Source organism: Schistocerca serialis, chromosome 1 (assembly GCF_023864345.2).
Source record: "Schistocerca serialis cubense isolate TAMUIC-IGC-003099 chromosome 1, iqSchSeri2.2, whole genome shotgun sequence".
Lineage (NCBI taxonomy): Eukaryota > Metazoa > Arthropoda > Insecta > Orthoptera > Acrididae > Schistocerca > Schistocerca serialis.
The window spans coordinates 1,142,074,767-1,142,087,654 of record NC_064638.1 but is presented as its reverse complement, the minus strand read 5'-3'; the positions used below and the strand labels follow the sequence as shown (position 1 = coordinate 1,142,087,654).

The 12,888-nt window shown below is 42.8% G+C and overlaps 1 protein-coding gene across 2 annotated transcripts in view; it reads right to left on the bottom strand.

The window, feature by feature from the left end:
• LOC126417492 (caspase-1-like) overlaps positions 1–12,888 on the bottom strand; it is a 139,495-nt gene that overhangs the window by 85,332 nt on the left and 41,275 nt on the right. The window contains exon 3 of one of the 2 annotated variants that reach the window (XM_050085122.1): positions 6,923–7,215. The exons of the other annotated variant lie outside the window; for it this stretch is intronic. Coding sequence (XP_049941079.1) covers positions 6,923–7,215 — 293 coding nt within the window. The remainder of the gene's footprint in view (positions 1–6,922; positions 7,216–12,888) is intronic. 2 annotated transcript variants of the gene reach the window in all.

The window sequence follows — 12,888 nt, the reverse complement described above, 5'->3', positions numbered from 1 at the left end:
CCTTTATTCCCACCACTTTCTAAGATTAGTAGAGGTTGCATTGTCCTAATGGAATTTGAACTTCCCACCAGGGGGACATGGCAGGGGGGCATGGCACTTTCCCACCAGAGAGGTTAACTAATTGATCAATTTAATTAAATAGTCAATGAAATTGATAAGAGTGAGAAGGGGACCTATTCCAAGAACTCAGACCTGAAAGTGTACCTGTAGCAGCGAGGGGGGAGGGGATTGGAGGAGGGGGCGGGGGTGGGGGAACAATAGGTTAAGTGCCTGTCAATGAGAAGGAAATGGGGGTGATATGGAAAAGCACTTAACAGAACAATAGGTTAAGTACTTGTCAATCAAAGGTGAACATTAGGTTTGCTCCTGAGTGCATACCTGCCCCTGATGTAGGCCACCCCTTAAGATGGTTCAGAATCTTTCTTGCCCCTCTACTCACCCCATGACACATAGTACTTTTCTCCAAGTTCCGAAAGCTTCTCACTACATGGTAGAAGTAGATAAATACAGGATCCAGGTATCGCTGTCTCGAAATGGCACATTAATTTATTGGGTTATTTGTGTCCCATCAATTATGAAAGGGTTAACTTCTTCCTCAAAAGATGTGAAGAAGGTTTCATTCCAGGGGTGAGACACTCCATGAATTTTTTAGTGTAATTATAAATTGCAAATTTTGAGTCTGTCTTATTCAGTTTCCAAAAGGGCTTCTCTGCCGATCATGCCTCAAAGCATGTCACTTACCATGTGTCAAAAAAAGCCAAATGACAAAATTTCACCTACCAGACCCTGGTTTTCTTTATCACTATGCGGCATTCAACTGTGAAAATCACAACATTGTTTTGAACAGGCTTTAAATTTATTACTTGCAAGGTAGGAAGAGCCAGTGTTCCAGCTGCTATTTAATTAATAGTATTCAGTAAGTTTTCATGCTGAGTTTTTTTCTGAATGGGGAAAAAATTTCCTACTGGTGCTCCGCAAGGTCGAATAGTGGGAGTGTTCTTATTCTTTCTGTATACAAAAGACCTCTCTTCCTCCATAAGCAGAAACATAACGCTTTGCTAATGATGCAAGTATGATAATAAACGATATTACAGGTGTAACAATAAATAGAATATTCAAAATATTTATGTATTAGATTTTAGTAAATGATATGTTTATCAATGCTGCAGTTGTTTCCAAATTGTGACTGGCTGTTCATAACAAACTTCATAACAGAGCTATTCCGCTGTGTTGCTGTTCTTTATAAAGTGACTATGTAACGCTTGCAGATGGACACCAGATATTACTCTTACGCCATTGATGTTGGAAGAATGTAAAATAGCTTTCTAAAGCTTTCATGGCCAAAATAAGCAATTAGACGTAAAGCAAATGCTACTGAACATAACTGTTTGAAAATGTAAGCAGTATGTAATTTCCAATTAAAATTTTGATCAGTATTCATACCCAGGAATTTTTAACATTCAGCTTTAGATATTTTGTTTCATCCGTGTTCTATCATTAGCGGTGTCAATATTCCCTGTGTGATTTTAGATTATCCCGGCGTCGGGAAATCTTGAATAGTTCTCGGGTATTCAGAGGGTGGTGTCGTTCAAAAGGTGTGACACTTATGGCGTTCCTGGAGACTGACTGACGGATGCCGACTCTGTATAGTGTTTATTCCTCTTCTGCACCCTCCATCACGGTGCCATAGCGCAGTACGCGGAAGGTGGTGGGGGAAGCTCGGCGCAGGATGGTGGGGGAAGCGCGACGCCCATCGACATAATAAGAACCGCAGTCCTTCCGCGGTCGTGGCCACATGCATATTTCAGTCCCTGTGGAGAAAACTCGTCTTCTTCTTCTTCTTCTCCAGATGTCCTGACCGGAGCAGATTCCGTTGTAGACTGCAGATATAATTTGATGATACTCAAGGCTGCATCCCGGGCCTTCCTAAACTGAAAGCCGCTGTCCTTACTTGTTATCTCGACAAGTAGTCGGATCTCCACTGCATCAATCCCAGAAGGTGTTCGATTGCTGCAACACCTTTGTGCCATCGTAGTTCATGTCATGCCAGTTGGAGATGCAGTGCTCTGCCAAGACGCACTTTGTTGGCTGTACGTTGTCTGTGTGAAGTTTAAATTCAGTGCGTCTCTCCTGTAACGTCTGAATGGTCTGGTCCACCTAATACATTTCCCCACACTGGCAAGGCATGGGGTAAACTACACTACTGGCCATTAAAACTGCTACACCACGAAGATGAGGTGCTACAGACGCGAAATTTGAGCGACAGGAAGAAGATGCTGCGATATGCAAATGATTAGCTTTTCAGTGCATTCACACAAGGCTGGCGCCGGTGGCGACACCTACAACATGCTGACATGGGGAACGTTTCCAACCGATTTCTCATACACTAACAGCAATTGACAGGCGTTGCCTGGTGAAACGTTGTTGTGATGCCTCGTGTAAGGAGGAGAAATGCGTGCCATCGCGCTTCCGACTTTGATATAGGTCGGATTGTAGCCTATCGCGATTGCGGTTTATCGTATCACGACATTGCTGCTCCCGGTGGTCGATATCCAATGACTGTTAGCAGGATATGGAATCGATGGGTTCAGGACGGTAATACGGAACGCCTTGCTGGATACCAACGGCCTCGTATCACTAGCAGTCGACATGACAGGCCTCTCCTCCGCATGGCTGTAACGGATCGTGCAGCCACGTCTCGATCCCTGAGTCAATTTGCAAGACATCATGATGGTCGAATCCGTGTTTGGAGACATCGGGGTGGACGCACATTGGAAGCGCGTATTCGTCATCGTCATACTGACGTATAACCCGGCGTGATGGTATGGGGTGCCATTCGTTACACGTCTCGGTCACCTCTTGTTCGCATTGACCGCATTTTGAACAGTCGACGTTACATTTCAAATGTGTTACGACCCGCGGCTCTACCCTTCATTCGATCCCTGCGAAACACTACATTTCAGCAGGACAATGCACGACCGCATGTTGCAGGTCTTGTACGGACCTTTCTGGATACAGAAAACGTTCGACTGCTGCCCTGGCCAACACATTCTCCAGACCTCTCAGCAATTGAAAACGTCTGGTCAATGTCGGCCGAGCAACTGGCTCGTCACAATACGCCAGTCACTACTCTTGATGAACTGTGGTATCGTGTTGAAGCTGCATGGGCAGCTGTACCCGTACACGCCATCCAAGCTCTGTTTGACTCAATACCCAGGCGTATCAAGGCCGTTATTACGCCCAGAGGTGGTTGTTCTGGGTACTGATTTCTCAGGATCTATGCACCCAAATTGCTTGAAAATGTAATCACATGTCAGTGGTAGTATAATATATTTGTCCAATGAATACTCCTTAATCATCTGCATTTCTTCATGGTGTAGCAATTTTAATGGCCAGTTGTGTACGCTTTTTCGGAGTCCTAACTCGTCTTTGCTGATCCTAATAAGGTTTTCGTATTGCATGGAGGGCGAAATAAGCACTTGATATTGTAGTTTCGGATCATTCTGCCGATCTTTGCCGACGTGTTCCGGACGGACAGTAAAATCGGTGTCGCAGCCGATCTGTCTTCGTCCTCGGCAGACTGCGATCTCGGCTTCTTCGGTCTCAGTGCACGTTTTATGTGGAGGTTCTTGTAACGTTCGTGCGGAACACGGCCTGTAAGTGCTGCATTTCATCTGCTAAGCTGTCATGGTCCGAGAATTCGCGAGCTCTGTGCACCCGTGTGCCCGGGCATCTTCTCGCTGGGAAGGAACATGACCGCTGGAGGCATGCAGGTACCAACCCGCATGTGTCAGTTTGCGATACATACTGTGTCCTAGTGATCCATGTGGTCTTCGCTTGATGAGCACTTCCATAAATGGGATCAGGTGGATTTTTCAACCTCCATCGTAAACTTGGTATTCTGGTGGCAGCGATTTCATGTGCTGCAGGAAGCCTTGTAGGCGATGCCGTCCATTACGAATTCATCGTCTACATGTCGAAAAAATCAAATGGGTTTGGAGACTGCCGACTGCAGGGCTTCTTCTTCAAAAGCCTCCATAAAAATATTGGCCGCTATTGGTGACAGTGGGCAGCCCATCGCTACTGCACCATACGGTCGTAGTGGTTCCCATTGAACAGGAAGTACGTTGACGTAAGTACGAATTCGAACACTTTCGTTAGCGTTGGTCCGAACATTTCTCCTGTGCGGCTTAACGAGTCTCTCAGGGATACTCTAGTAAAGTGGGCTACCACGTCGAAGCTTAAGATGAGCTCGTCGTAGCCCAAACGGATGTTTTGCACCTGCTGGACGAAGTTCGCCGAATTTCTTATGTGCTGCAGACATTCGCCCGCAAACGGGCTGAGCATTAACGGCAGGTGTTTTGCTAATTCATATGTTGGTGCTCCATTGTTGCTCTCGGGGTGTTGTTTTGGGGGAAGGGACCAAACAGCGAGGTCATCGGTCTCATCGGATTAGGGAAGGACGGGGAAGGAAGTCGGTCGTGCCCTTTCAGAGGCATTTGACTGGAGCGATTTAGGGAAATCACAGAAAACCTAAATCAGGATGGCAGGGCGGAGATGCATTCGTTCCATGTTGACTTCAGGTAGTTAGTAAAGTCTGGAAGGGGTAGCTGCTCGTGGACGAAGATTCTTCCTCCTATTCTTATCTGGAAAGTTGTGCTGGAGAAGCTCAATTGTCTTCCTTTTCACTCTGTTGGTAGGCTCGTCCTCAGTTCTCCTATAGGCGTCGCCTTCCAATGGGTCGTCAGTTTTTGCTTATATAAGTTACGTGGTAGCAGGACTGTTCAATTTCCCTTTGTTGCTGGGAGGATGAAGGATGACATTCTCGACATCTTCACGGTGCCGTTTCAGTGCTTTTCTCTCTCCCTTTGAGATGTTTGGCTTCGGGGGGGGGGGGGGGGGGGGGTCGCTCTAGTAAGTTCACAGCATGTTTTCCGTCGTATTTCCTCTGAAGCATCACGTGGAAGTGGAAGAGAGGTCAGTTCCACTGCGTTATTGAATTGCGCTGTTGATATTGTTGTTGTCGGCATCGGTGCGAAATTTAGTCCCTTTCCAAGTACAGATAATTTAGCATCGTCAATTATTTTCTCTATACAGTTTATGACAGTTCTCTGAGGTTCTCCTTTCGGTGGTTTGGCTACAAGCCATTCGTATTTAGCAGTTTCCTGGTGGCTGATTGCCATGACCTGTTGGCTTGAGACCAGCTAACTGCATCTATCCACTCACAAAACCAAACAGCACTCAATAGTTTCGGTGTTGCAAGACAAAAAGGAAATCCTACGAAAGTGGTTATTTTGTGAAGCACTTCCAAGAAAATGATCGCTTGTTCATTTGATTCCGCTAGACATGTCACAACCATTACCTTAGAAATCAGAGAATAGAGAAACAATTGAATGCTTATGATGTAGAATAATTTGTTTGCCACAAGTATCAACTATATCAGGAAAACCTACCGAAAACGTCGCATCAATCTTCATCATGACAGTTCCAGCTGTCAGGCAATAGTCAGTTAATTATTTCACGTCAAAAGACATAAAATTAATCACAAACTATTAATTCTAATGTAAATTTCGCGATAGACAAAGAGAAAGGAGGTCAAATTTCATTTTTGGTTGTACAGGTAGTTAAAGAACTCAACGAACTTCAGGGTGGAAAGTTTACAGAACGCCCACTCATACGGACAGATACCTTCAGAGAAATTTCAGTCACAATGGCGAGCAGGACAAGGAGTGGTAAAAACGTTGACGGACCGAACTGAAAGGATATGTGAACCACAGTACTTGGTGCTCGATCATTTAAAAATTGCCTTCAGAAGAAACGGCTACCCGGACAAAGAGATAAGCAGGACACTACGCCATAAAAGTTCTGGTGCTTCTAATGTAAACGAAACAACTAAGGCGGAAGTTTACTTCCCATTCGTCAAAACAGTTACAGATCGCTTCAGCAGCGTGTCCAGAAGACACGATATTGACGCAGTGTTTAAACCAATATGAAAAGCGCGCGTATATTTTTGAACATTACAGGGGACCTACGCTCGGCGCTTGCTACAGTGTAAGTATAAAAAGCCCTTTGCACATACGGTTAAGGGTATATAGGAGATGAACAACTGTCGTCTTTGCAACATGGATAAAATGGTATTAGCAGATTACGCAGAGAAACTAGGGAACACCAAAATTTGTTTCTCTGGCTCAAATGGCTCTGAGCACTATGCGACTTAACTGCTGAGGTCATCAGTCGCCTAGAACTTAGAACGAATTAAACCTAACTAACCTAAAGACATCACACACATCCATGCCCGAGGCAGGATTCGAACCTGCGACCGTAGCGGTCGCTCGGCTCCAGACTGCAGCGCCTAGAACCGCGCGGCCACTCCGGCCGGCTTTGTTTCTCTGACACTATGTTTTCATCAAGATCCAACCATTACTATGCTAGGATGTATAGAAAGGACATTGAAATTCAGAAGCAAGAAACTACTTTAACAGAAATGAAGCAGGACTGTAGATAAGTTGTTTGCCATAATGAAGGGGAAAAAAAGCTAACAGCGCCAAATATTTCTCACTACAAATTTTTCAATGTTTGACAGCTGTCTGATGACGTCACTGATCCACCGTTGTGTGGATTCTCATCACCATTTCAGTACTTTGAGTACATTTGTTTATGAGTTGCCATTCTTAGAAAAGAAAATACTTTTCCGTTATTTGTTCTCACGCATGCAAAAGGGTATTAATTTTAGTGGTGAATATTTTTGGAAACAGTAAAACGATTTGTACTAAGGAAGCGTTTTTTGCTGGTTCCGTAAACACGTAATAGACTGCCCTCGTACTTAGCCATCTGTATGTTGAATTAAATGTGCTTGCAAACAGTAGAAACAATTTTAAATCGAACTGCAGTTATTTCTCCTCTCCCCTTGACTATTACTTACCCCGTCTCAGCTCATTCCTTATTTGGTAGAGGTATAGATCGTCGAAACAGAGTACTTCGAAGCCAAGACTTTCGAAAATACCACGAAGAGCGTCTCTGTCGACTTTTGTGCCAAGCCTATCTTTTGGTCGGTGGTTCCCATCTGCACACCGACGATCGTCAAATACCTCGTGGCTGAAGATGAGGGCTACACCGCGCTCCCGGTTGCCCATGAAGTACTCCTCAGCTTCGCGGGAGACACCAGGGTTTGGCAGAACGTTAGAGGAAGTTGGTATCGACTCCGCCTGTCTCCGCCTGAAACCAAACAACTAATTACTTGGTTCTTATCGCAACATACGGTAGCTCTGAACTCATACCAACTTGCAGCATTTTATAGCAGTCTGCAAATTATCCATTCATCTGCGAAGGTAGCGACTGTCAGATGCCAACTTCCACCATTTCAGCTTGTCTCTCAGTTACAGCCAACTGTTTTCTCAATAATTAATCCCTTGGATGAACTACGAACTGCTAGACTAGCGCGAACTACAAACTGTTCAACTCTGCGTTGCCTCACAGTCCGCTTTAATCCCATACCAGTTTGTTTGATTCATTAATCAAACAAACTGGTATGGGATTAAAGCGGACTGTGAGGCAACGCAGAGTTGAACAGTTTGTAGTTCGCGCTAGTCTAGCAGTTCGTAGTTCATCCAAGGGATTAATTATTGAGAAAACAGTTGGCTGTAACTGAGAGACAAGCTGAAATGGTGGAAGTTGGCATCTGACAGTCGCTACCTTATTCTCGTCACTACCGCTAATGAAGCACCACTCATGTAGCTTGACAAAGGGCCTTGTCGTCATTTAAAGTTTACGCAGCTGCTGCTAGCAAAACAAATTGTCTGTCTCATACTCAGACAGCGCAAAAATACGGAACCCAAGATATTATCTAATATGACGAATGTGGGCTGTGTCAGTGAAGAGAAGACGGAGATCAAAAGCAAGACTCCCTTCTGAAGGGTCAAAATATTCAGCTGGAAGAGTAAATAATTCAGACAACGAAAGGACGCGTTGACAGTTGAACAGTCAGAGTAAACACATGATTAAGAAAAGTGTTGTAAAATACGTAAATGAGAAGTCTTCGCAATTGTATGTACTTAATTTAAGTGACGGTAAATCTAGAACCTAAGGATAAATTCAAAAGCACTCACAGATATGAGAAGGACTGCCAACCAACGGGAAAGCTTTATCTCGGTCAGGGTGCAAGGCCTGCGAGATACGCACAACACAGGTGAAAGCTTGACGCAGCTTGGCAACTTGGGTAGGGGTAGTGCGGTAGGAGACTTTCGCTGAGAGTAGAGCATCCAGTGTCTCAGTATTATTTAATCAAAGCAAATTTATTCACTATGCTGTATTTCTAGAAAGCTGGGAAATCCCGTTTAGATCCAGCAGTTGGTATTGTAGACTATTCAGCCGTTACAAGTCACGCTGCCCGGGGTGCACCACGTGGAGGCTAGTGTACTTTGCATCGAGGCAGTGAATAACATCGTATCCACTTTAAAATTTCCAGTATGGAAATTATAAACCTCTATAAGCCTAAGCTTGAAATGACAACACAGTCCGAGATATCCAACACCCTGCAGTCATCATGGGAGACAACTATCGCAGCACTCAATGGGGATACAACTATACCAAACAAGGTGGCGAAGAAGTATCCAGATGGGCGGAGACACAGAATACTTTTCTAATATATGACCCCAAAGACAGGAGCACATTTCACTCTGCTAGATGGGGTGGAGACTACTGCCCAGATTTGTGCTTCGTCACAAAAGATGTACAAAATGCACCTTTACTCTGCAACAAGAATTTCCCTCGCAGCCAACATAGGCTTGTTCTGCTCAACGTGGGGACACAAATTCCTGTCATCAGATCGATTCCTAAACCCCGATTGAATTTTGGTAAATCTAACTGGGAGAACTATACTTCTGAGCTAGAGTTTAACATTCAATAGATTCCTCCAAAAGCAGAAAATTTGGGGGTGATTTGTGGGCTTGCTTATATTCATCGCCGGAAAGTACGTCCCCAGGGGCTATCGGAAAATATACATTCCTGGATGGAGCCGGGAATGGACTGACCTGTATAACGAATACCTGGAGAATGCCGACCCTGATGTCGCTGACGAGCTCTCGCAATGTTTGGACTCAGCTCGCCAAGAGAAATAGCACAAATTATTGAATGAAATGAGTTCCGAACATTCCAGTAGAAAGGCGTGGCACTTACTGTCAAGACTGGGCCAGACTTCAATGAAAACATTACACAATACTGACTATATAGGACCCAATGATGTTACCAACAGAATTTCGGAACTTACGAGTAGAACGCCAGAGACAGAGAAAAAGAAAACCAGAGAAATCATAGCAGAACTGAACTGCGTCAAAGGAAGAACACGTGACACTGACACCTCAAAGAATTTTGGGACACCCGAGATCTCCAAGGCCATTAAGTACAGAAAAACAGGGAGAGTTGCAGACATCGACCCAGAATTTCTTAAGCGTAGCGGCCCAACTGCTCAACGATGGATGACAGAATTCTTCAACGACATGTTACAGACTGGAAGACTGCCAGTCCCTTTTAAGAAAACCAAAATCATAGCAATCCTAAAACCGGGAAAGACAGGAAAGCACCCTGAACTCTACACACGATGATGATGTTTGGTTTGTGGGGCGCTAAATTGAAGACTGCAGACCCATAGTTCCCCTGAGCGTCTGCTATAAATTGCTCGAGAGGCTCATTCTCAAAAGAATAAAACCCACTGTTGAGGAGAAGATACCAGTTCAACAGGCTGGCTTTAGATATAAGAGGAGCTGCAGCGACCAGGTACTAGCAGCAACCACACGTATCGAAAGGGGGTTTGAAGAAAAGAAAAAATCCACAGCTGTATTTATTGATCTATCGTCTGGGTATGACACAGTATGGAGACAAGGAATGCTACTGAAATTCTTATGCATCATACCTCGTAAAAAACTGGCCACACTACTTAACAACATGCTGGCAAATAGACACATCGAAGTACACCTCAATGACAAGAAAAGCCGCTATTACCAACTGAACGACGGCCTTTCCTAGGGATCAGTTCTTTCTCCTGTGCTCTTCAATGTGTACGTATCTGACCTACCAAACTTCAACTCTAAAAGTTCATTTACGCCGACCACATATGTTTAATTAGCCAGTCTGTCGACTTCGAGACATCAGGAATTACTCTTGAAAACGACCTGAAAAAGATGGATGGATATTTTCAAGTTGTTGTTGTTGTGGTCTTCAGTCCAGTGACTGGTTTGATGCAGCTCTCCATGCTACTCTATCCTGTGCAAGATTCTTCATCTCCCAGTACCTACTGCAGCCTACATCCTTCTGCATCTGCTTAGTGTATTCATCTCTTGGTCTGCCTCTACGATTTTTAGCCTCCACCCTGCCCTCCAGTACTAAATTGGTGAACCCTTGATGCCTCAGAACATGTCCTACCAACCGATTCATTCTCCTAGTCAAGTTGTGCCACAAACTCCTCTTCTCCCCAATTCTATTCAATACCTCCTCATTAGTTATGTGATCTACCCATCTAATCTTCAGCATTCTTCTGTAGCACCACATTTCGAAAGCTTCTATTCTCTTCTTGTCTAAACTATTTATTGTCCATAAAATACTGATATCGACAAATGCATACAATATCAAGTCATATAGAATAAAACAGTAAATGATGTATTAATTCCATACTTTACTGTATGGAATTAATACATCATCTATTATTTTATTCTATATGACTTGATGTTGTATACTTTTGTCGTTATCAGAATTTTATCTTATAATCACTATTATACATATATATATATATATATATATATTTCAAATTCTAAAGGTGGCAGGGGTAAAATACAGGGAGCGAAAGGCTATTTACAATTTGTACAGAAACCAGATGGCAGTTATAAGAGTCGAGGGATATGAAAGGGAAGCAGTGGTTGGGAAGGGAGTAAGACAGGGTTGTAGCCTCTCCCCGATGTTGTTCAATCTGTATATTGAGCAAGCAGTAAAGGAAACAAAAGAAAAATTCGGAGTAGGTATTAAAATTCATGGAGAAGAAATAAAAACTTTGAGGTTCGCCGATGACATTGTAATTCTGTCAGAGACAGCAAAGGACTTGGAAGAGCAGTTGAATGGAATGGACAGTGTCTTGAAAGGAGGATATAAGATGAACATCAACAAAAGCAAAACAAGGATAATGGAATGTAGTCTAATTAAGTCGGGTGATGCTGAGGGAATTAGATTAGGAAATGAGGCACTTAAAGTAGTGAAGGAGTTTTGCTATTTGGGGAGCAAAATAACTAATGATGGTCGAAGTAGAGAGGATATAAAATGTAGACTGGCAATGGCAAGGAAAGCGTTTCTGAAGAAGAGAAATTTGTTAACATCCAGTATTGATTTAAGTGTCAGGAAGGCATTTCTGAAAGTATTCGTATGGAGTGTATCCATGTATGGAAGTGAAACATGGACGATAAATAGTTTAGACAAGAAGAGAATAGAAGCTTTCGAAATGTGGTGCTACAGAAGAATGCTGAAGATTAGATGGGTAGATCATGTAACTAATGAGGAAGTATTGAATAGGATTGGGGAGAAGAGAAGTTTGTGGCACAACTTGACCAGAAGAAGGGATCGGTTGGTAGGGCATGTTCTGAGGCATCAAGGGATCACCAATTTAGTATTGGAGGGCAGCGTGGAGGGTAAAAATCGTAGAGGGAGACCACGAGATGAATACACTAAGCAGATTCAGAAGGATGTAGGTTGCAGTAGGTACTGGGAGATGAAAAAGCTTGCACAGGATAGAGTAGCATGGAGAGCTGCATCAAACCAGTCTCAGGACTGAAGACCACAACAACAACAACAACATATATATATATATATATATATATATATATATATATATATATATATATATATATATATATATATCATATATATCATATATTTTATATATATGTCATCTATCTCAAAATGCGCCAGATGTAATCTGATGCTGTATTACTGATGTAATCTGACGCTGCATTTAAAGCCATAGGAAGTAAAAAAATAAAAAATGCAACTCTGAGAAAATTGGACCACGATGTATCAGACACCGTTCTCACCTAAAACGTGTGTGCGTAATATGACTACGCAGCGTACGATTAGCTTTTTGGGGAACTTATTGGTCTAACTTCATAGCAGTGTTTGTTACTGATTATGGATTTGTCACGACAAGTTGTCATAGAATGCTATGTTAAGGTCCTGATATAATGATCTTCAAGGTTAAATGGATTAATGCACCCAGTTAAGCTAACTACACTTGAAAATTGTCAACAACAGCTTCACTTTTCGTTATAATTGATTGTCTTTGTTCAATTTAAGTAATAGACAGTGAAGTAAATTGTCTGTTTAGTTTTTGTTCAGTTATATACAGGGGATGTATCCTAATCAATGGCTTAATCGCATACAGTTGAAAGTATACTGTACCAGAAGCAAAAAAAAAAATAAATAAATAAATAAATAAAAATTCTCGATAAACAAGGGCTCTCAATCGCATACCTTACGAGCGTCCTCATAGCTCTTAAGGTAAGCAATTTAGAGCCTATGCATACCTGACGTCTCTTTCATTGTTCAGCTCCACACTGCCACCTCTGGAAATATGGAAAGCCGAGAGTTTGCAGCAGAAGAGATTTGGTTCATAGTGTCGAAGATGAAGAAGTGTTCATAGCTCTTAAGGTACGCTTTTTAGAGTCCACTTTTGCTCATACTTTTTTACTTGTAGTATTGTGACTTTCAACTGTACGCGTTGACGCCCTTAATTATGATACACTCTGTATAATCAGTTTTGTTAAGGCGAAAGGTTTTGTGGATCAGGAAAAATTAACTTATTATTAAGTTAATTGCATAACATTACGCTTTTCTTGTTACTCAAATGGTTCTTTT